The 20,372-nt window shown below is 40.6% G+C and overlaps 1 protein-coding gene across 1 annotated transcript; it reads left to right on the forward strand.

The window, feature by feature from the left end:
- Positions 1-404: 404 nt before the first annotated feature.
- On the forward strand, positions 405-12,990 carry ANKRD66 (ankyrin repeat domain 66). Its single transcript, XM_055330691.1, has 4 exons — positions 405-506; positions 6,274-6,447; positions 8,182-8,410; positions 12,584-12,990. Exons 2-4 carry the CDS (start codon positions 6,285-6,287, stop codon positions 12,783-12,785), a joined length of 594 nt encoding a protein of 197 aa, XP_055186666.1. The 5' UTR covers positions 405-506; positions 6,274-6,284; the 3' UTR covers positions 12,786-12,990.
- The last annotated feature ends 7,382 nt before the right edge of the window (positions 12,991-20,372 follow it).

Raw genomic sequence — 20,372 nt, forward strand, 5'->3', positions numbered from 1 at the left:
CTTTCTCTATCCTGTTCCAAGTGCTTTATAAATTATTTCAGCCACTCATCTTTTATTGCCTTGTGAGAAAAATGTTAAAACTTCATCTTATTGGTGAGAAATAAGAGTTTTAGCCAACTGAAGGGCCTTGCCCAAGATCTCACAGCTGGTTCTGAAAGTGAGGGGCACCCATTGTTTCCACCACCCCATCTTGGTTACTAAGTCACTCATCTCCTTCATTGTGCCCTGCGGGCTGGCCATCTTTTTTTCAATTTTCATGCATTTTGATCAAATGTTATTTGATGAAAAGCTGTCAAGGATCCCAGAAGCAGACTGGAAAGCTGGCTGGCTTGGGTGGAGGCAGAGATGCAGTCCCCACTCCGCCCGCGAGGACCACCCACGAAGCTGACGTTGATTGGCAGGCTTTAATAAGGAAGGAGGGGCCAGTTGCCATGGTGGAAACACAACAAAGCTCTGGCCCCTGAGACACCTGCCAGCGCTGAGCGCCTCAGATTTCAAACAAGATAGTAAGTATTTTTATATTACTCCTGCCTTCAGATGTTTACTGCAACTCTTATAAATCATTCATATTTATTAGAACTTATCTACCTACTGACTACTTTTTTTTACATTTAGACTCCTCTATCAGAAAGATAGAAATTCAGGTGCACTTAATCAAATTTACAAAGATTTGTGCGAAGGAAAATTTGCTAAATTTCAGTAGTCAGTCGGAGGCTAGTGAATTGGATCTTTTCTACAAATAATTTTTTAAAGAAAGCCTCTAATTAATAGCATCGTTTATTTTGTAAACAGCTTTATTGAGATATAATCTACATACCATAAAATTCATTAACTTATAGTACATAGTTCAGTGTCTTTTAATATATTTAAAGTTGTGAAAACATCCTTCTCCACTGTTTAATTTTAGAACATTTCATCATCCCCAAAAGACATCTTATACTCACTAGTAGTCACTTCCTACCCTCACCCCATCCCAGTTTTAGGCAACCAATAATCTATCTCTGTAGTTGCCTATTCTGGACATTTCACAAAAATGGAATCATACAATATGCCGTCTCTTGTGCCTGGCTTCTTTCATTTAGTGTGTTTTCAAGGTTCATCTATGTTGCAGCATGTGTCAGTATTTTTTTTTCCTTTCTTAGTGTCAAATAATATTATATTGTATGATCTCCTACACTTTATTCCTGAGTGCGTCTGCTACAGGACATTTAGGTTGTTTCCACTTTTTTGGCTCTTAGAATCATGCTGCTTGTAAACACTTGCGTACAAGTTTTGTGTGGACATATATTTTCATTTCTTTTTTGTATATACCTAAGTGTGGAGTTACAAGTCATTTAACTCCATGTTTAACTTTTGGAAGAACTACCAAAGTGGCTGCACCATTTTATATTCCTACCACATGCATGAGGGTTTCAATTTCTCTACATCCTCATCAACACTCAAATTGTCTATTTGATTACAGTTATCTTAAAGGGTGTGAGTGGTGTCTCTGTGTGGTTTTGATTTGCATTTCCTTCATGACTAATGATGTTGAGTATCTTTTCATGTGTTCATTATTTTAGGCATGCTTTCATGTGCATATTATTTTGGAGAAACTTCTGTTTATATTCCTTGACCATTTTTAATTGAGCAAGCTAATGTTTTATTGTTGTATTGTAAGAGTTCTGTATATATTTTGGATATAAGTCTCTTTATCAGATATATAATTTGAAAATATTTTCTCCCATTCTGCAGTTGCTTTTATACTTTTTCAAAGGTATTGCTTATAGGAAAAAAAAGTTTTTAATCTTAGTGAAGTCCAGTTTATTTTTTTTCTTTTGTTGCTTGTGCTTTTGTTGTCTTACTATGGGTCATTGCCTAACTCAATGCGATGAAGATTTACTCCCAAGTTTTCTTCTAAGAATTTGAGTTTAAGGTCTTATATTTAGGTCTGTAATCCATTTTTTAAAGATTCTATCTATCTATCATCTATCTATCTATCTATCTATCTATCTATCTATCTATCTATCTATCTATATTTCTATCTATCTATCAGAGAGAGAGAAAGAGGAAGAACACACACGAGCACAGGGAGGGGAAGGAGCAGAGGGAGAGGGACAAGCAGACTCTGCTCTGAGTGCAGAGTCCGACACAGGGCTCAACCTTGAGATCACCACCTGAGTTGAAGCCAAGAGTCAGATCCTCAACCACCTGAGCCACCCAGGCACCTCTAGGTCTGTAATCTATTTTAAGTTTTGTATTTGGCATGAGGGAAACATTCTTGACTATGTGAGTAGCTAATTGTGTCAGTACCATTTGGAAAGATTGTTTATTCCTCATGAATTTTCCTGGCACCTTTGTTGAAAACCAGTTGACCATAAATGTAAACATTTATTTCTGGATTTATTTTTATTTCTGGATTTATTTCTCTCAATTCTATCCTATTTCTATGTGTCTATCTTTATACCACATTTTAGACCACACAGTGAATTTCATTCCTATCACACTTTCTGATTATTGTAGCTTTGCAGTAAGTTTAGAAATCAGGATATATGAGTCCTCCTACTTTGTTCTTTTGCAAAATTCTTTTGCCTGTTCTGAGTCCCTGGCATTTCCATACGGGTTTTTAGGATCAGTTCACCAATTTCTTTACAAACAAATTTAGCTGCTCATTGGAAACTTCTACTTGAATTACCACTTATCTGCAGAAAATTGTGGAATTTTCTTGGTGTGAACTCAAATGTGAAACAAATAGGGTTGATTTAAGCATAAACCTACCTAAAGACTGTGTGAAAGACATTTTTAGACACTGATTCTAAAAATGGTTTGGCTTTTTGTGACACCTGGAGATGAGAAATCTGCTAGTACTTCTGTTTACTATTTTATTTTATCATTGATCCAATGCTCCAGTGTAAGAGTTTTCTACTAAAACAAACAAGCCAAAAAGATGAATCACAACCTATGCCATCTTCCATTACCGAGCACATACTGAGTGCTTGCTTCACGCAAAAAGGCATGTTCTTGTTGGACACATCTAATGATTCTAAAGCACTTCAAGCTGAGGCCCAGGCCTCTATTTTTTAAAACCCATCGGTAATTCTCCCATAGTCCTTCAGTGAAGAACAATAGCTACACCCTTATTGCTTCTCCCTTACTTCAGGTCTCCCCCTCTGCCTTATCTTCAGAGAGGCATCGCTATTCCATGTTGTCTGTGAACTAGTAGTTGTTGTGGGGACATGTTGCAAATGCAGGATCTCAGGCTTCGACATAGACTAGAATCTGCATTTTAACAACATCCCAGATACTTTATATGCACCAGAGATTGGTAAATTGCCATTGGCAATTTCCGGTTACTGAGGAGTGGAATTAGTTCAGTCAAGTAACCTTGCCTCCCACCAGCTTTCAACTTGACATGATTGGGCTCTTGGAAAGGAGAGGCAGGGGGTGCTGGAATCTGGGCATCACTGGGGTAGAAGGAAGATGACTGTCCTACCATCCAGACCCTTCTCCCCTTGAGCTGACTGCTCTTCACCCTGAGAACCTCTCCAGCTGAGGGCCCAGTGGGCACAAAGCATACTGCCACCCCTTTTTTCCCCTTGAGATGGCCTGCCCTTGGCAGGAGTTGTTCTCTTGTTACATAATAGTTATATCATGTTGCATAATAGTCTTGATTTTTGCCTCTTGACATACAGAAGCTAAAAGTTTTGTATCCTGCCCTTTACAGGAAACATTTGTAGATCATTGGTCTATACATGAAAGTTGGAACCACTTGCACTTTGCAGAATGTGCCTCCCCCCATAGATGTTCTGTGCCTGAGCTGGATCTCATATCCATACTGCCAGTGCCCAAGATGACTCTTATTCTTCCTTTTGGGATGACTCGCTTAGGTCACTTTCAGAAAAAAAGTGCATTTCACTTCCAAGTCCTAGGAATGGTCCTTTCCTTCTATCCCTAGAAAATCACCACCATCAGAACAATTAGGGCATTGCATATTTATTGTGTTATGAACTTCTCTCCCACTCTAAGACTGTCCTCATATTTCAGTGTACATCAGTGGGTCTGATATGAGGCTCAGTAATACACATTTCTAATAAATTCCTAGGTGATGCTGCTGCTGGGCCACAATATATATTGTCTGACTTCAAACTTTTCTTGAGGTCTCAACTTAAATGCTGGGATCAAAGAGACATTCCCACTGGCCTCACTTCAAGTGACTCTCTCCTCATTCTGTTCTTCTGTCCCAGCCCCTTACCTGTTTATACCAGTAATTCTCAAAGTTGTTGGTCTCAGGACTCCTTGACATTCTTAGAAATTACTGAGAACCCAAGAGAGCTTTTCTTTATATGGATTATAACCATCAATATTTACCTTATTAGAAATTAAAACTGAGGAAAAATATAGATGTTTATTAAGTCATTTACAAAAATCAAATAAGCCTAATATACAATAACATGAATGATATTTTAATGAAAAATAATTATAGTTTGTAAAGCAAAAAAAAAAGTGAGGACAGCATATTTATTTATTTATTTATTCAGTCGAATCTCTTTAATATGTGGGTTAATTGAAGACAGCTGGATTGTTAGATCTTCTGCATTCAATTTATTGTTTTCGTTGAAATATAGAAAGAAAATCTGATTCCACACATATATAAAACTGGAAAAGGGAAGAGTATTTTATAGCCATTTCAGATGACTATCGTATTCTTTTTGATACTACATCAAAATTGGACCGGTGGTAGTGCTTTACAAACGAGTTGGAATCTGACACAATCTTAGTATACTTTTCATACTCTCTCACTAAAATCTATTGGCCTATCTTGAATGGGTCTTTTTACCCATGCATGATTTTGTAACATCATACACTTGCCATTTTGTTCACAGAGTTATGAAGACTTTCCAAGTGTTAATATATTTTGTTATACAATATTTTATTTTATTTTTTAAAGATTGTATTTATTTATTCATGAGCCACACACACACACACACACACACACACACAAACACAGAGGCAGAGACACAGGCAGAGGGAGAAGTAGGCTCCATGCAGGGAGCCTGATGTGGGATTCGATCTGGGGACTCCAGGATCACGCCCCGGGCCAAAGGCAGGCGCTAAACCATTGAGCCACCCAAGGATCCCCATGTTATACAATATTTTAAAATCACATTTATTAAGTCATGTAATCACGGGTGAACATTTGTAAAAATAACTCTTACTGCTTTAGTTTCCTTATTGAAACTAGCTTCTCTCTCTCTCTCTCTCTCTCTCTCTCTCTCTCTCTCGACTCTATGTGTGTGCTGGTGAAGAATAGCATGCCTGCTAGTCTAGTTTGATGTCACTGGCACTGCCTTGCTTTGTGCTAAGGTACCAGCTGCTTTCTATATCATTGCTTTTGAACTATCAGGGAAAATGTCAGCACAGTGAACAAAGCCAATGACATTTAACTATTATAATTAAAATCGTTTTGACCTCATAGATCCCCTAAAAGAGTCAGGATTCCTAAGCATCTGTAGACTATGGTTTGAGAATTATTGGTATATATCTTAATGTTATAAAAAAAACTTTTGAGCATTTTATTTGCATGTTTACATCTTGTCCATCTGAATTGGTGTGTCAATAGTATTAGATTTCTATGGAGTACCGCTCTATATCCAGTCTGTAAATTTTTAAAAAGGTTTTGTTTATTTATTTATTTGAGAGAAAGAGAGAGAGAGCATGAGTAGGAGAGGGGGTAGAGGGAGAAGAAGACTCCCTGCCGGGTAGAGCCTGATGTAAGCTTCCATCACAGGACCCTAATATCATGATCTGAGTCGAAGGCAGACGCTTAACTGAGCCACCTAGATGCCCCCAGTCGGTAAATTTTTCACATGGATCATCCTTGTATCCTCACAACAACTCTGGCAAATTATACCTGTGCTATAGATGAAAAAGTTAAGGCCAGAATTATGCAACTAATTCAGAAGCACACTACAAGCACTTTGTGAAAGGAGTAGGGACTAGTACTATAAAGTGGTTTGAGGCCAAATAGGAAATGCTAACCCATGAGTTCAGCCTATATTCTTGTAGGCAGAGGGGACCCATCGATAGGCCTTAGGTAGAGGACTGGCATGTGCCAACCACAGTGGCTGAAATCCACATACACTCTTAGCAGAACACACATATGCCATTTTTTTTTTTTTACATATGCCAATTTTTGAAGTAAGAAAGCAAGTAAATGATAAAGAATCCTGTGGAATCACTTACTGGGAATAAAGAATTGTAGAGAATTTCTCAAGTTGTTTGTTTTTCCCACAGTTGTTTTTGTCATGGAATTGACCAAAATGTCAGACATGACAAAGCTCCACCAAGCTGTGGCTACAGGGGACTACAATTTAGTGAGAAAGATTTTGAAAAAAGGCCTCTGTGACCCAAACTACAAGGATGTGGACTGGAATGACCGAACCCCACTTCACTGGGCTGCAATCAAAGGTGAGTGGGCAATACCTGAATAGAATCCATCCCATTTGTGGGGTAATGGATGCCCCACAATATTTTTAACTTACAAATGAGGAAGTTGAGCCTCAGATCTTTGTTTCTTGTCTGGGGTTCCACAGTTAACAAGTGTTACTTATTGGCAGGTACGAGCCCACATTTATCTGATCTGATATCTGAAAGCCTTTTAATCTGTGCTAGCTATAAAGTAAGTGGGATTTAAAATATTTCTTATTGAGGTATGATTGATATACAACATTATATCAGTTTCAGGTATACAATATCATTAAATTTTTGTAGATGTTATGGAATGACTACTACAGTAAGTGAAGTTAAAATCTGTCACCACATAGAGTAACAAAAAAGTTTTCTTATGATAACTTTTAAGATCTATTCTCTTAATGACTATCAAATATGCAAAACAGTATTACTAACTATAGTTACCATGCTGTACATTACATTCTCAGGACTTATTTATTTTATATCTGATGTTTGTACCTTTTGATCACCTTTACCCATTTATCCAACCCCTCACCTCTTGCCTCAGGCAACCACCAATTTATTCACTATACCTATGATCTTGGTGTCTTTTTGTTTTTGTTTTTTTAGATTCCATATATAAGTGAGATCCTATGATATTTCTCTTTCTCTATTTGACTTACTTCACTTAGTGTAATGCCCTCAAGGTGTTGTGCCCAAGATTGCAAATCCGAGAAACCACCAAGGAGCCGACACCGATGGAAGTACATGAGGGTTTATTTACAAGCTCCAGCTTGGGTCCAAGTATACTCCATACAGCAGAGCAGGGACTTGGACCCCGAAGTGGGTTACAGCTGGGTTTTTTTGGCTGGTCTAGGGGATCTTCAGAAGGGGTAGAGGAATTTTTTCCATTCCAATATGGGGGAAAGGGTGGGAGAGTTTCTTAAGATCTGATACGGGGGGGGGGATCCCTGGGTGGCGCAGCGGTTTGGCGCTTGCCTTTGGCCCAGGGCGCGATCCTGGAGACCGGGGATCGAGTCCCACATCGGGCTCCCGGTGCATAGAGCCTGCTTCTCCCTCTGCCTGTGTCTCTGCCTCTCTCTCTCTCTCTGTGACTATCATAAGTAAATAAAAATTAAAAAAAAAATTAAGATCTGATACGGGATTCTCTGCCGAGGGCATTCTGAGCTTTATTGTCCTTCCAATATGGGATTCCCTGCCTAGGACAATCTGCAGTTTTCCCTGTAAAGTTCAGCTCTTATTCCCAGGGACCTAAGATGGCTGTACTTGTGCTAATGCTAAACTTGTGGTGGAATGGCCTTAATTTTTCTCGGCCTCCACAAAGGTCCATCCAGGTTGTTGCAAAATATTTGTTTTTGAATCGCCACTGAGACTGCCAAAAGCTGAGTGAGCCTTACCAGAGCCCACATAGGCATATGTAGGGTCACTTGGGAGGGAAAGTAAGATTCCAAGGCAGGGCCTGCGGGTATGGGCAGGGAAAGGGAGTGCCCTCGAGGGAGTACTTGCAAATCTCAGGCCTCTAGTGGGAGCAAAGTTCACGAGGTAAGGGTGGGGCACTGAGTCCCCCGTAGGAGAGGGAAAAGGGAGGGGGGGGGGATGATACTAGCAAACTGGAAGGACCTCAAAGCAAATGTCATCCTTTCTTTTATACTATCTAGGCTAGCTCCAGCCTTAGTGGGGCAGAGACATTTTGATCTTAACCTCCTCCTGTTTCTTCCCTTTACATCTTAGGGCACATGGAGGTGATGCAGCTCCTTTTAGAATACGGAGCCAGGCCCTGCCTGGTAACTGATGTGGGCTGGACGCCAGCTCATTTTGCTGCTGAGTCAGGCCATGTGAATGTGCTCAGAATTCTCCATGCATTGCATGCCGCCATCGACGCCCCTGACTTCTTTGGAGACACGCCAAAGAGGATCGCACAGATCTATGGGCAGACTGCCTGTGTGGCATTCTTGGAGAAGTAAGCTTCATTTCCAGTTAGAGAAGTGGCAGAGAAACAGGAGCCTGTGGTCAAGGTCTTTGCCAACTCAGTGATCTCAAGTCCCTGAAAATGAAACAAGCAAATTCAGCCAACTGTTGTTTGGGTTGTTTTCATTCACTTGTCCCTGAAATGACTAGTTTAGGTGGAAACTATATTGCTTTAGGTTATGTGAAATCTACTGTTTTTATATTATTCCAAAATTATGATTATTGTAATGATATATATTTATAATTTTAATAATATATAATTATTATAATTATTGTTTTAGATTATACAAAAATTATGTCAGAGAAGAGAGGTGGGACACCAAGTTTGAAAATGGGTCATGGCACTAGATTCGTGGAAGCCCCTTCAGATTCCTGAAAGGTATTCAAACTAGCTATGTGATCTTGGGCCAATTAGGTCACCTTGCTGATTCTCAGATTCTCATATTAAAAATGGAACTGGTGAATTAGGCTGTCAGCTATAAGGACCCTCTACCTTTTAAAACTTCTATTCCTCTGTGAATCTTCTACTCACATACTGAAGATCAGGACTTCTCTAGCACCTATTACTTTTTTCTTTCACCTACTGCATTCAAATAGAATTAAATATCAATTATATACTTAACAGAACTTTGGAGGATGGAAATAAAATTTAGGAATTTATAATCTGGTTGAGCTAATAAGCAAATTCATATAAGAGGCAGTAAAGTAATTGAATGAGGGCAGCATTGTTGGAAAACCAAAATGAGATCCATAGCAAATCTATCTATAGAGCAGTATTTGGTGGGGAGAGGCAATGACAATTAAATATACTTCTGAGAACTTGCAAATGAAGTTATCTTCCAGATGTTAAACTGGTAAAAAGAGTTGCTTATGATGAGATTAGATATCTGTAGAAGAAACCAAGAGACCTTCTCTTCACAGTGGTGTTCCATATTAAAAGCATTCAAAATCATAATAAAGTTTATTTGAGGGGTAAAAGAAGCAAAACCTTTAGTCCTGATTCAACAACTCTTCTCTCCAATCCTGTGTCATCCCCTACATTCAGTGATCTCCATCCATTGTGAATCTCAGCATCTGCAACATTTGTTCTCTGAGCTTTTAAAAACTTTAATGTATCACTATGCGACCATAGATTATTTTTCTTCATTTTGTAGTTCCTGGATCACCACACAGGTATTTGAGTGCATCAAGACCTCTTCTCATTCAACTTCTTCTTTCCCTCCCAATCTATCACCTGCTCTGAAGATTCCATGATCTTCCATCTGCCTGCCATCTGGACACCATGATACACCACTTCTTCTGCTCTGTTCCCATGATTCGTAAATTTCCAGCCCTTTGTCCTTCTGTACCATGTAACCTAGAATTACCACCCTTGTATTAGTTTCTGTCTTCACTCCTGTGCTTGGTCTGGTAGAGAAAAGCCCATGGATAAGTTCATGAGTACCACCCAAAGTTCTGGGATTTCTATCTTCAGCGGAGCTCTTAGAACGGTTTGGCTATCTCCCTGACCCACTCTTTCACTGACAACTCATGTCCCTATCATATCTTAGCCTGTCCCTCAGAAAGTACTGCATAGAGAATATTGAAGCCAAGAGCATGCCTATATACATCTATTCCTTCTTACCTTCCTGTCTATCCTTCTGTGAGGGACATATTCTGTGAGGGTCTATCCTTCCATATAGACCCTGACCCAAACCTTTGTATCTTCTACATGGTCATCAGTCCTGTATTCTTTGTTGCATCTTTTATTCTCTCGTCTGTATTTTTAGCTTTTTTTCTATTCCTTCCCATCATTCCTCTCTGACCTTTGAACAGAGTTCAAATAGATCTTTTTAAATAAACACATAAACAGTTAGAAGTCCTTCTCCTGTCTGCTGTTTCTTTCTTACTCCTGCATTTCTTTATTTCTTTCCCAAAGATTTATTTCTTTGTTTAAGAGTGGAGGGAGAGGTATAGAGGGAGAGGGAAAGAGAGTCTTAATCAGACTCCTCTCTGAGCATGCTGTACGCGGGGCTCACGACCCTGAGATCACAACCTGAGCCAGAATTAAGTTGGAAGCACAATGGACCATGCTGCCCAGGCACTCCTCTTCCTGCATTTCTATGCTACTTAAATGTTAATCTATGTAAATAAGTGTTGATCTATGTGGGTGTCTTCCTCACCTACCTTTGTACTTCTCCACTTTGTACTGAATCAGTGAATCAGCTCTTGCAGGGAGATCTTTGTTGCTAAATCAATGGCCTCTTCTCAATTCTTATCTTACCTCCACTTAATTTGATATCTGATTACTCTTCTCTTCTGGAGTGTCTCTTTGGATAACTTTTTCTCTTCTCTAGTGCTATTCTCTCTGATTTCTCCTTTTATGTCTCTGATCATTTCTTTTCATGATTTTCTTGAACTCCTATTCTTGTGTGACTTTTAGATGCTGAAATTCTTCGGGATCCTGTCATCCGCTGACTCTTTCTGCATAATCTCAGTCCCTCCCCAGTGACTAATGGGTGGATAAACCTTTCATGCCTTCAGCATAACTGAAGTGGAGGAGGAGTGGTTGTCCAAAGAGTGGGAGGGTGCTATTACCAGGAAAAGTGACCAGGCAGGGCTGAGCAGGCAAAAACAACAAAGGTCAGCCACATCACGTGTAAGTCATTTCTAGTTATCATCATCTTCCACAGGAACTTCCCTTTTGACAGTTAAGAGGGTTTAGAGAGAAAGAATCCTGATTAAGGAGAAATTAATCTGGACCTTGAAAGACAGCTAAGATCTGACTCATGAAGGAGGGAGGAAGATTCTCGATTTGGAGTGAAGGCATCAAGTTGGAAACGTGCACAGGTTGTGTGTAGTGTGAGGATGGGCAAGGATAGGGGAGGGATGAGTGGCCTGGCTACAAAGAGCATGCCAGCTAAAGAGAAGTGGAGAATAAGGCTGGTGGGTGGGTAACCATTGTGAGCTGGGCAAGCAGATGAGTGTGGACCCATCCTGGGATTGACAAAATGAAACAGATGCTTTAGTAAAGTCTCCCCAGTAGTGGAAGAGGGGGCAGTAGGTATATGCAGTTAGGATTGGAGGCACTTAGACTGTAAATAAAGAGGTCACTGAGGAATTTCTTAAAGCCTCATGTTCAAGCAGTTGGGCTCTGGGGCTAGAATGTTGAAGAGAGGATACAAAAGAATTTCAGTAGAAGCCTCAACAGTATTTGACAATTATCTGAATATCCTAGGATCCTAGTGAAACAACTCAACTTTTGGTTCACCTGCTCTAAGTAGTAAATCTCTCATTCAACAAATATTTTTGAACCCTTCCATGCCCATGGCTTTGAACTAGGTACTAAAAAGGATTTAAAGATGTATCCGATAGGGTGCTGGACATTAAGTTCCCTGAGAGAGGAGATACTTGTTTACATAAATAGCACTAATATGGTATAGAAAGTGGCAAAGGTCAAAAGAGCAGGGCAGAGGAGGGAATACTATGTGGTCTAAATACGGAGCAATTGCTTCTAGCTAGTGGCGGGGGATGGGGACTGAGGAACAAACAGATTTGCTGTCTTTTGATTGAACTGTGCTTTCTGTAACGCTTTGCACTTAAGCTCCTTCAGATGGCACTTTCATATGCTTCCCCTTGTCCATGTGTATATGATGATTCATTCACCTATTTCTCTATTATCTACTCTATTGTTCTCTATCATCTGGCTATATATCACCTAGCTATTCTTTTCATAAATCCATATATACATACCACACATATTGATTATGGGTACTTTTTATTTCTTTTGTGTATGTTTCCATACCTTAAAATCTTACACGACAAACAGATGTGGTGTTATAATTAGGAAAAAAATACAACTGGAAAGGAAATGAAAGAAAGCCGCCCCCTACTAAGGGGAGCACTGTAGAATCAGCAGCACCTTCTCTAGTTTAAGTGCCCGTCCTTGATTCTATGAACTTCCCACTCTGGGCATGCCAGTCTTCTCCATCTCACAGCCATTTTTCAGTGTCTGAGGCATCCCTAAAGGTATAGTTGGAGTTGCTTGGATTTGGCGTCTTTCCTTCTTTCCTGGGCTGCTGACGTGGCCAGACTGTGCAGAGGGCAGGAAGAGGGGCCATTGCTGTAGCCGGGACAGGCCCTCCCGGCTGGGGTGTTGAACATGGCCTTCTTCCCCCTTCTCCAGGGCTGAGCCTGAGTGCCAGGAGCACCGGCGCACTGCCAGGCAGAAGGGACTCCCTCTGGACCAGCAGGATGAAGACTGGGATGCCAAGAAAAGGGAGCTGGAGCTGTCTCTTCCTTCCTTGAATCAAAACACTAATAAGAAAAAGAATAAGAAGATGCAAGGCCCCACCAGGCTCAGCCATACCAAGGAGAGAAGAGTGTGAGAAGGACAGCATCAGTGCTCTGGCATGTATGTTTCCTGCGGGGGACTGTCCCTGGACCAGAGTAGGAGTTGTGAGGCCTGTGCTGTCATTTCATGATTTGACTTATAGACCATTACCCAGATGCCTTCTACAGGTACCTCAGGACCTGCCATTTAGTCTGAAGCCTTGGTGATTCATGCTGTCCTCAAGAATTGCCAGAAAGGGTCAAGCGTTAGGTGTTTGCATGTGGTCACCAGTCATTCACCCTGTCAGGATCCTCTGACCCCCTATGTGCAATCATGGAATTTCAGGGGGCAAAGAAAATGCTCTCCCTAAGGAAACTTGATTGTTTCCATGAAAAGAAAGTAACAATGAAATTTCAACATACTCAGCACAGTTGATCTGTAAAAAAAAAAAATGGTTTGTTGTCACATAAACCAAGCAAAGAGGTGAACAGATGTAGCTCCCAGGTTCCAGCTAGGGTTTTTCTTTGTGGGGAGGAGGCTCACAATCTCAGCATGAGGTCAGTTTTACCAATGATCATTTCTCCATAGGAAGAACAATCCAGGACAGAGACCAACTCAGTGAGCAGTAACTGGGAACCTGTTGAGAATTAGTTTCATCCCACATGACGAATGAGAGGTAGCAGAATAAGTGAAACATGTGGTTATGGCTCTACTTATTCAGTCAGTATTTTAGATTTTCTATTTTAGATTTTCTAAAATACTGACTGAATAGATTTAGTAAACCTAAAATACAGATCAGGATCAGGTATTTCCAGTGAAAACATTGCACCCAACTGGAGAGGTGCTCTACATGTAAAATACGTATCAGATTTTGAATACTTAGAACAAAGAATGCAAAACAGCTCATTAACAATGTTATTGATTACATGTTGAAACAATAATATTTTGGATACTGGGTTAAATAAAATATATCACTAGCATGAATTTTATGTCTTTGTCTCTGCTTTTTAAACTATGTGGCTGTTAGAATGTTTAAAATTACATGAGTGGCAATAGCCAAACTGTGGAAGGAGCCACGATGTCCTTTGACAGATGAATGGATAAAGCAGATGTGGTCTATATACACAACGGAGTATTACTCAGCCATCAGAAAGGATGAATACCCACCATTTGCTTTGACATAGATGGAACTGGAGAGTATTATGCTGAGTGAAATAAGTCAATAGGAGAAGGACAATCATCATATGGTTTCACTCATATGTGGAATATAAGAAATAGTGAATAGGATCATAAGGGAAAGGAGAGGAACTGAATGGGGGAAAATCCGAGAGGAAGACAAACCCTGAGAGACTCCTAACTCTGGGAAACAAAAGGTTGCAGAAGGGGAAAAGGATGGGAGGATGGGGTAACTGGATGATGGGCACTAAGGAGGGCAATTAATTGGATGAGCACTGGGTGTTATACTATATGTTGGAAAATTGAAATTAAATAAAATATTTAAAATATTACATGAGTGGCTGACTTCTCCTCCTCCCCCTCCTCCTCCTCCTCCTCCTCGTCCTCCTCCTCCTCCTCCTCCTCCTCCTCCTCCTTCTTCTTCTTCTTCTTCTTCTTCTTCTTCTTCTTCTTCTTCTTCTTCTTCTTCCTTCTTCTTCTCTCCTCCCCCTTCTCTTCTTCTTCTTTTCCTGCCTATCAGACAGTATTGCAGTAGAGACCAGAAAGTATTTAGAGCTTCCACCAGGCAGCTGGCCTGATGCTCTCCAATTCGCTACTCCTCATTCTAGGTTTACTAGTTTTTCTACCTAAACCAATGTCTTTGGGCACTTAACATCTTCATTACACATTCTTCAATTGATGCTTATGTTAATATAGGCCATGCTTGATTTGAATTATCTGAAATAAATAAATGCTTAAACATCCGATAGGAAAGTAGTACAGCTGTGGAAAACACTTTTTCTAGTGTTTATATCCATCCTGAGCACTAATCTCCTTTCTCTATGCTGAGTAATTCCCATGGGTGGTTCCTGCTTGCCATGCTCCTATTGGTCCTCAACCAGGGTATGATCTTTGGAAGAGACCTGACGCTAGCTAGACCACTAAGATTCTTCTCCTGGTGGCCAGCTGGCTCTGACATTTGAGACCAAGTTCTGGGTGCAGTGGGCTCTCCAACTCTGTCCTGACCTATCTCACGCTACCTTCAACATCTGCTCTCAGAGTTCACACTTCCCCCTACCACTAGCCACAGCCCACACAGAAGATTGTAGGTGGAGAGGGGGTTGGGGGTTGAGTGGATGAGGTTGAGGTTATAACAAAGAAGGGCCAGTAGCCACCCCCATTCTGAGACTCGATCTTCTCATGGCGCCCTTACCCCCCATGGATGGACCCTTCACAAATGAGCCACCTCCCTCACTGGGCCCTCATTCCCTCACTAAGCCCCCTTCACCTCCGAGCACTCAGCCTCCTCAAAAAGTACTCTCTCCACAATTCCCCCTCCACCCTGAGTGCTGACCACTCCCTCAGGAAGACTGGCCTGTGACTGAACTGGACACCGGGGTGGAGAGGTAGGGGCAGGCTGGGTTCGGCACTTCCCCTCTTGACCGGGCCCTCCTGGGGTCCCTACCTCCCTGTGCAAAGGAGTCTCCATTCCCACCTCTGCCCTCATCATTGCCTCTGGCCCCTGAGCTACCCACAGCGGGTCTTCTTGTGGAGCAATATGTTCCCCTGGCAGCACTAGCTGCCATTTGCTGGGCTGAAGAAAAAAAAAACAAAAAACAAAAAACAAAAAAACCAGCAGGGAAATCTTGCCCAGAGACTGGACACAGAGGGTCACCTGGTGTGGTTAGGCACCCATTTCAGATGGGTGAACATTGATGATCAGAGTTTGTGGGCCAGGAGCTGGGGTGGGGAGGAACTGGGAACCCTTGAGGCTGAGAGGATAGACCAGTAGCACATAACGTCAGAAGCATGGAGTGGCTACTTCTACATAGGACTGAGGAAGTGTTGGGAGGTGCTCCACAGAAAGAGAGACTGAGGTAACAGCAGGTGCAGTGGGGTAGGAGGTGGAGTAGGGTGAGGTGGAGACAAGCACGCACACCCACAGCCTTCTAGTTTCCAGTTCTGGTTCTGTACTCAGGAAATCTGTGAAATACTACTTTCATAATAATATTTCCTCTTTTGCTTACAGCATATTGAATTGATTCTCCTCCCTTTTTTCCCCTGAATAGTCTTTTTAAATAAGTACAGTATTTTAAGATCATGGGTTTATGAGTCAAGCAGGCTTAGGTTTATATTCTCCTCTATGAAATAGGCAGAATAATCCCTACTTCCGGGGTTTCGGTGGGGATGAGATGAGATGTGTGGACTAATGCTGGCACTGGCCCTCTGTAACAGGTCTATGTGATGGCTATGATGTTACTATAGGAGTAGGCTTGATTTTCTCCCAAGAATCCCAAAGGGGGCCAGGAATAACGCCCTGTATGGGACAAATGAGTCTCTCTATTGTCCAGTCCATTAATATACCCTATCTAGTTTCATGGTATGGATCATAGTCTGTTTTTCGTTGGCAGGACAAACCTGGACCAAACTGGTAAGTGTTCTCAGGGTCTTTTACTGGGACTATACCCCCATGGCCTCTGGTTGTCTTTGCTGAGTCCTGTTTTCATTGTTCATCTTATCAAGGCATTGGGAAAAGATCTTTCTTTTGTGCATAGTAAATGAGAACAATAGGAAAAGGATGCCATGAAGCAATTGTTGCAATGTGGATTCTGTACTAAGCATGTATTGTATCTTATCTGCATGACTCACCTACAGGGCAGGTCTTACTGTACCCCCAGTGATATCACAAACTGCAATTCTGAGAGGTTGCGTGACTTGCACTAGGCCACCTGGCTAATGCTCATGGAGCTTTGAAAGCCTGCCTGGGTTGGAAGGAGTCTTAACCCTTCAGGCTATGGGATCAAGGTCAGGTTGCTTAACTTCTCTAGATTCCTCACCTTTAAACTAAATTTTGGTGGAGTTGTCAACAATTCTGAGAATTTGAGACAGAAAACATACACATCCTCAACATCCTCTATTTTATTATTTTTTAAAAGATTTATTTAATTATTCCAGTGGTGGGAGGGGAAGGGCAGAGGGAGAGAGAGAGAGCCTCAAGCAGACTCCTCACTGAGAGCAGAGACCCACATGGGGCTTGATTCCATGACTCTGAGATCATGACCTGAGCAGAAACCAAGAGCTAGACACTCAACTGACTGAGCCACCCTGGAGCTTATTTTAAATAACCCTTTCAGTATTGCTTACTCTTTTATTCTCCGTGTTATCAGAACCATGACCAGCTGAGGTCAAAGGAAATACATAAATGGTGATCCTGGAGGCCTGGGATCGAGTTCCACGTTGGGCTCCCTACATGGAGCCTGCTTCGCCCTCTGCCTGTGTCTCTGCCTTTCTCTCTGTGTCTCTCATGAATGAATAAATAAAATCTTAAAAAAAAAGAAATACATAATGGGTAGTATTAAGTAAGTAGTAACAAATACCAGCTATGAGCATGTGATTAGTTACTGAGACAAGAACCATGATTTTCATGAGTATTCCTCCTAATTTTGTTATGAACATGTTTGTTGTGTGTGTGTGTGAATGCAAAATGGTACAGCCACCTTGGAAAATGTTTTGACGGTTCCTTATATAGTTAAATATACACTTAGCAGCTCCACTCCTGGATATGTACCCAAGTGGAATGTAACTTACATTCATATAAAATCTGTGTGCCAGGAATTATGGGAACAATCTAAATGTCCTTAACTGGCATGTGGATAAATAAACTTGGTCCATCAGTACCATCAAATAAGTGTTATTTGGTAATAAGTGGGAATACAGTGATATGCACAACAATATGCATGAATCCCAAATGCATTATGCTAAGTATAAGACCAGACTCAAAGGCCTGTTTGAATCATTTATATGACATTCTGGAAAAGAAAAAACTAGGACAAAAAACACCAGTCATTGCCAGGGACTGGAGACAGAGAGAAAGACTGTCTACAAAGAGGCACAAGTAAGTTTGTTTGTTTTTTTTTTTTTTTAGATTTTATTTATTTATTCATGAGAGACACAGAGAGAGAAAGGCAGAGACATAGGCAGAGAGAGAAGCAGGCTCCATGCAGGGAGCCCGATGTGGTACTCGATCCCGGGACTCCAGGACTATGCCCTGGGCAGAAGGCAGACGCCCAACCACTGAACCATCCAAGGATCCCCCACAAGTAAGTTTTTAAGGTGATGTAACTGTTTCATATCTTGAGAGTTGTTGTGGTTGTGTGATTATATGATATACTAATAAGTATAAGTGTTCCTGTACGTAAGTCATACCTTACTTTTTTTTTTTTTTTTTTACAGGAAGAAGAAATTAAGTTTACGTATGTTGAGATAAAGCCTTTCAAAGTACCAGGTCCATAAGAGTTAAGGGAGGGAAAGGGCAATAGGCATTAGAAATTCTTGGAGAAAATCTTTGGAAATACTAAGCACTCAATGAATTCCCTAATTGGCTGTGCATCAGAATCACCTTTGGAATTTATTTAAAAAACACATGGATTTTGCTTCAGAGACTAATTCAGTAAGTCAAGGTTAGGTCCCAGGAATTTCTATTTCTTTTGTTTGTTTGTTTGTTTGTTTTTTGTTTTGTTTGAATTTCTATTTCTTCAATATTCACTAAATTATTGTGAAACCCATCTAGGTTTAGAATTCCTGAGATAGAATAGCTAACAACCTTTCCAAACTAAGCATTCCCATGACTGTGTAGAATTTAGGATGTATGTAAACTTCTTGGTGGAGGGAGAAAAAAAAATCTTTACTTTTACTAATATTAACTGATATTCAGCATTTCCTTTAACTGTGAGTTTGGGTAACCAAACTCAAACATTAGCAGTGTCTATGGCTTTGCTGCACACAGACATCTCATATATTTTCATTCTATATTAACATCATGTTATAAATCATGGCATTTCAGATTATGAAACACCCCGATGATATTTCAGATATCTTGAAATAACATTAATACTCATCATTACTTGGAAATTATGGTAACTTTTGGAAGTATCCCTAAGTCTAATTATATAATACATTAATAAAAATATATATTATATCATAAACTACTATTCTAACATTTTTATAATTGCATTTTAATAAAATTAGTTTCATTTACTATCTTCTGTATTTTCTTTTCTTTTTTAATTCTCTTTTTAAAAAGGTTTTATTTGTTCATAAGAGACACAGAGAGTGGCAGAGACATAGGCAGAGGGAGAAATAGGCTCCCCCCACAAGGAGTCCGATGTGGGACTCGATCCCCAATCCCAGGGTCATGCCCTGAGCCGAAGGCAGATGCTCAACCGCTGAGCCACCCAGGCATCCCTATTTTCTTAATTTAAAAGCACTTTTTCTAGAAGGGGCTCATAGTATAAAACAATTAAGCACTTTCATGGTAAGTCTTCCTGATTTGAAGTGTGATAGTTCCCATAACTGCAGACACACCTATATTTAAATGAAAGCAGAGGGGAAGACTAGCCTAAAATACAAATAGTGACTGGTCTTGGGTCATCTAAGGTATTCCTGGTGAACAACGTCCTTCTGTTCAATCAGATTGGCAAGGGAATTTGTTTAGTTGTTTGAACCAAGCTGACAGGTTCAAGGTAATAAGCTTGGGTCTTGAGATGTGCAATGAACAAGCTGAGCAATCCCATATCACACAAGTGCTGATTGTTACACATATCAGCACCTGATGGAACTCCTTCCTCTACTATTTCAAGAACAGGAAAATGAAACAAACAAAAATAAATAAAACACAGCCAAGGTGGTGAACTGAGTTGAGGCACAAGTTTGTAAAAGTAGCAAATATTATGGAATACACACAAGTACATCTCCCACGTGGAAATACACGTTCAACATTAAACTGTAAATGTGAAGTGCTATGGAAGAATGGCCAAATAATTTATATATTCTCTTTTATGCTACTGTATTTAAAGTTCTGGTCATAACAGAGGCACTTGGGTGGCTCAGTTGGTTAATTGGCTGCCTTTGGCTCAGGTCCCATGGTCCTGGGGTCATTCCAGCATCATCAGGGCTCCCTGCTCAGTGGGAAGTCTGCTTGCCCCCACCACCCCTCTGCTGGTATAAGAAGGTTTAATGTAAAATTCCCTCTGTCTCTCCTTCCCTCCCCCACTTGTTCTCTCTCTCTTTCTCTCTCAAATAAATAAATAAAATCTTTTAAAAAAAGTATTGGTCGTAGTAGAATGAAGAAGCCCTGAGGTTTTTTTTTTGTTTGTTTGTTTGTTTTTTGCTGTTGCTGCTGTTTTATTTGGCTATGAAAGATGTTAATTGCCTTTGGAAAAAATCCCCATTGGAAATTAACAAAGATTGGTCAAAGTGAAGTCATAATTCCTATGTTTTAGAAAAGTGCCATGTAAGAGGACATAAGAACATAAGGCTAAAAGTCTAGGCTTTAGCTTGAGAGAGATGTAGACTCCAGTACTTCCCAGCGAAGTGACCCTGAGCCAGCTGCTTACCTTCATGAGAATGATTGTTCATCCATAAGGCAAGATCCTGCCCACTACATTGGCTCTTGTAATGACTAAATGGTATGTGGCCAGGGAGAACA

Source organism: Nyctereutes procyonoides, unplaced genomic scaffold (genome assembly GCF_905146905.1).
Source record: "Nyctereutes procyonoides isolate TBG_1078 unplaced genomic scaffold, NYPRO_anot_genome, whole genome shotgun sequence".
Lineage (NCBI taxonomy): Eukaryota > Metazoa > Chordata > Mammalia > Carnivora > Canidae > Nyctereutes > Nyctereutes procyonoides.

Bases quoted from the DNA above. Each gene is read 5' to 3' on its own strand.
- ANKRD66 (XM_055330691.1), top strand. From the start codon at position 6,285: ATGGAATTGACCAAAATGTCAGACATGACAAAGCTCCACCAAGCTGTG. The intron at 6,448-8,181 runs GTGAGTGGGCAA...TTTACATCTTAG, and splicing joins TCACTGGGCTGCAATCAAAG to GGCACATGGAGGTGATGCAG. The intron at 8,411-12,583 runs GTAAGCTTCATT...CCCCTTCTCCAG, and splicing joins TGTGTGGCATTCTTGGAGAA to GGCTGAGCCTGAGTGCCAGG.